The 4,366-nt window shown below is 40.5% G+C and overlaps 1 protein-coding gene across 1 annotated transcript; it reads right to left on the reverse strand.

The window, feature by feature from the left end:
* Positions 1 to 2,336: 2,336 nt before the first annotated feature.
* On the reverse strand, positions 2,337 to 4,366 carry LOC125942774 (uncharacterized). The gene is made up of 3 exons (XM_049661030.1): positions 3,742 to 4,366; positions 2,757 to 2,869; positions 2,337 to 2,659 (listed from the first exon to the last, which is right to left on the reverse strand). Exons 1-3 carry the CDS (start codon positions 3,935 to 3,937, stop codon positions 2,378 to 2,380), a joined length of 591 nt encoding a protein of 196 aa, XP_049516987.1. The 5' UTR covers positions 3,938 to 4,366; the 3' UTR covers positions 2,337 to 2,377.

The raw sequence follows: 4,366 nt of genomic DNA on the forward strand, positions 1-4,366 counted from the left end.
CTACATGCTATCACTACTACTGAGAACTAGTCAAAGTCCTAGAAACATGTAGTGATTATACTATTGCACTTTCCTGCACTGGAAGAAAACACCAGCTGTTTGCATAGGTCAAAATGTTCAGGAGTATATTGACTCATACTTGCTCCACACTTATTTTACAAGCATAGTAGGGAGCTACTGAGTGATAAAGCGTGCGAGGATCCAAGTATGAATGGGAGTGTCAACAAATTTGACGGGAAGTATGAACAGCAGTGAGTGCTGATAAACATGACTACGAATGAAATTTAGTGACACTAAGTTTCAGTGAATGCGAGTATGAAAATAGGTGGGGGTCTGCAAGTGTGAGTGAATGCAATGCGAGCGAGTGCCAGTGAGTGGTTGTGGATGTAAGAATTAGCATTACTGGGCACCAATAAGTGCCAATGGAAGCAACTATGAATGCTGTAAATGCAAATGTGAACAATTGTAAGTGCACATGAGTGTGAACGAGTGCAAGCCTCCGAGAATATTGGTGAGCAAGTATGAGCGAGTATCCTTATTATGCCTATGGCTGTTTAAAGCAAAGGAGATATAATAATCTACTGGTGTCATGTCCGAAGGCCAGGCAATGAAAAAGCGATATAAAGGGATCCAGATATTTTGAAAACCTCAAGTCCATCAATGTACACATAAATCTACACATGAGCAGTTTTGAATTCTGGTCCATTGGATTGTGGCTGACAACACTGACAATTTGTTTTTGTGACCTTGTGCTCTGTGGCAGACTGTCGCAGCCGCTGAACTACTGTGGTGGGCAAAACTTCCATAATTTTGAATGGGAAGTAACAGCTAGTGCTACACGCACATTTTTTTAGCCTGTGTCGGGCATTTTTTGTCACTTGCTGTTAGTGCTGTTATCACAACGAATCCCAATTAGCTCAATTTACCATCCTGTTAACTATACTGCTACTGCTTTAAAACATAAGTATTAATCAAAGATTACACACTATTTCTTGCACTGCGAGAGATTTTTCTCTCGGGAAAGAATTAAAATGATATCGCAGTGAAAGCTCTACTCAAGCAATGTCGCTGAGGAATCTGCACTGTAGACATATTAGCAGGATTCGATGCATTGCGCAACAATGCCACCTAGTGCTCACCAATGATACAGAAGCTAGATTTTACACGAGCAGTAATGTGCAAACAAGCAAAGAAAAGCTTATCTGCAGGAACTAGTGAATGGCCACACAGGCAGTACAACGTGCACTAACATGCACTAAATGCGCACAGCACACTAACAAAGCAGTACATAGGCAAACTAGAAATTCTGTTACATAACACACACTCCTCATTCCCTTGGTTTGAATTATTTTAATTAATTCAGCATAAAATACAAGACACCAAAACTCAATATCATAAAATTTACACTGTAGCATTTCATGCCAAGTTAGATTTGTATCAGAGTTGACTACACAAATAATCAGCACTGCATAATGCATAGCCATCTCTAACAAATAAAAATGACAATGCCAATGAATTTATCACCTCATATGGCTTCATTGGAGCTCCATGCACTGATCTCTTTGTCAGCAGTAGATTATTGCTGCAAACATATGCAGCATGACCCTAAAGGGTAATTAAAGAACAGTGCAGTCATTAAAAGTGCATTCCCATATTGTCCAATAGCCACTGGTAAAAGAGTAAGGCCATTTAAGCTTTGCAAGGTTTTGTTTTTGACATAACAAAGGTTTGCTGTAAATTAAAACCTTTAGTTGCTTTAGACAAATTGCTGCAGCTATTCCGACCACCATGTGCTTAGGGATGTGCATAGATAACTGTGCAGTTAAAGGTGAACAGGGGAAAGTTTTGCACAATGTGAGGTCAGTGCATGAGCAATACAGAACTATCATTTATTATTTGTTTATTAGGATACAGCTACACGTGTACTCAGATGAAGACAAAATATTAATCTGCTGCTGCATGCTTATATGCGAGAAATAACATATCAAGTAGTATGGATGCAAATCATGTCAGCTTCATTTGCTTGATTTGCAGCTTGACAAAACACAATTAAAGATCATGAAATTTTGCTCCCCATAGAATACCACCATGGCATATTACATACCTGTGAAGGCAGCCTTGCTCCATGAAGCTCTGCCTTCACTGCCTGCACAATGGAGGCCTCCATGATCTGCAAAGTGCAGATTCACAAAAGCGCAATCAGAATGGTTGCATCTACACCCCACATAAAGCACAATCAATTGTACTGACTGGCACTAATCTAAAAACTTGCATGCTGAGGCATCTTACTATACCATTTATGCACAAGGACTGATAGCAGACTTGTGTGAGGAAACAAGAACACTGAAAAAATAAATTCCTAAAGAAGGGGACACAGTCATTTACAAATAAAACATTGCTTACTCAGCCTCTCTTCAAGCAAATCTTGGAGTTTGACGTTACGCTGCCGCTCTTCAAGTCGTTGCTGCTCCGAAATTCGCAGCTTGTTTTGCAGTGCCAAAATCTTGCTTTCTGCTTTCTTCAGGTGTTTTCGCGGCACTAACTCCTCGTCGTCACTGCCCGAGTCGGAACCTTGTCCCATTTTTTTCCGAAATATGCGGCCCATACTCAGTTTTTTTGCAGCTTCAGTGCGGCGCCTTTTTTCTTTTGTTGTTGCATCCTAGTAATAATGTAAATGGAAAGAGGAAAATGAAGTTGCATGATATCTGTTTCAGCAAACTTTGCAATTGTTAAAGCATTATGGTCATTATTATTACCTGAAGGGTTGGCTTCTGCCTGTGGCGATATGCCTGGCCAGTTTCCTCAAACACATCCATTGGCACAGGCCTATGCTGCTTGGTCATCCTAGCAATTAGGTCAGCTTTATCCCCTGAAGGATAATGTAAGAAAAATACTCATTACAATAAAATGTGGCATTTCCAATGGTCATCAAAGTTACCGATTAAAAAGCAAGAAAAAAAAATAAAAATACACAGGTAGAGACATTATGGAGGTGCTAAATATAACTGAGGAACTCCACAAGTCATATAGAAAAGGAATAAAAGTAACAACCGGAAGCAATAAGTGCCCAAAACAAGCGTACCCCAGCTTAGGCATTTTGTTGGTTCACATCCCACAACATGTTTCTTAACAAACGTTATGTATTGATGCAGCAAGTTTGCGTTCTTTTGAACACATGAAACACTGAAACACTTGTCAAATGACAAAGATGACAAATATAAGGTCCGTTGAGCTAAAATTTTCGGCAAAGTGGGCAACGCGACCCGATTTCAGGCGACGTAACGCATGGCGAGCATATGCAAGGTTAGATTTAATTTCTTTTACAATTATTTTCCCGTTTCCGTTATCGGACCGTGAGTTGTATGTGATATGACAAGAACGGGGCCGCGATTTTGTTAAAAAAAAAACGCCTTACGCGCGATTCTATGCCACCCTTATCCACTGTTCACAGTCATGAACACATTGATAACGCGGGCGGAGCGTCACTTTGACTACTGTAAAGCGAGAAGGAAGACCGTCGGCAAAGGCATCGCGACAAAATCGCAGCACTAATCTCACTGATCAGAAGGATTCGTTACAATAATCGGACCCAATAAAAGAACGCGCACGCGGCGCGCTGTGCACATGCTTCATTTAGCGACATGGAGGCTGCATGAAATATAGCGCAAAGCACTTCGCTCGGCCTCCGCGTGAAGCAAAGGGAAGTGTTGAAAGTGAATACAAAGATTGATTTATACTCACATCCCAACACCATGACGTTTCCGGAGTAGAAGCCTTCCTCGCCTTCGTAGCCCTTTCCACTCTGTCGCCAATAAACTTGCTTATTGCAGGCGAGGTCGTTCACATCATTTGGTTGGTAATCTTTGATCAGGCTTACGGAGACGATCGCCTTACCTCCGTCCTCATACTCGACATACGCGTACGTCGGGGCTGTCATGTCAATGCACAACTACACCACTACACAAATAAGTACACTATATACGCAGATTAAATCACTACAGAAATAAATAAATACGATATGTACAAAAGAATGAAAGAAAGTAATCTCAAAAGTAGCACAAATACAAAAGTAAAGATAAAGCAAGTTAACTACGCTATACACTAACGGCCCTATACAAATAAATTAAGCTATACACTTATATAAATACTGAAGAGAAAAAACAATCACGACACTACACTTAAATTAAGATATATATAAAAAGCGAGATATAGAAAAAGAGAGAAAAATATATATATAAGAATACGAATAGACAAATATGGCGACGGAAGCAGCGACGATAGCAGGGCTAGGGTAGCGAGGCTTTAAACAAAGACGTACGCGCGGCTTTATAGTCTTCTACGGCATGTAGGCACGCATAGACTGCTG

Source organism: Dermacentor silvarum, chromosome 1 (genome assembly GCF_013339745.2).
Source record: "Dermacentor silvarum isolate Dsil-2018 chromosome 1, BIME_Dsil_1.4, whole genome shotgun sequence".
In the NCBI taxonomy this organism is placed as follows: Eukaryota; Metazoa; Arthropoda; class Arachnida; order Ixodida; family Ixodidae; genus Dermacentor; species Dermacentor silvarum.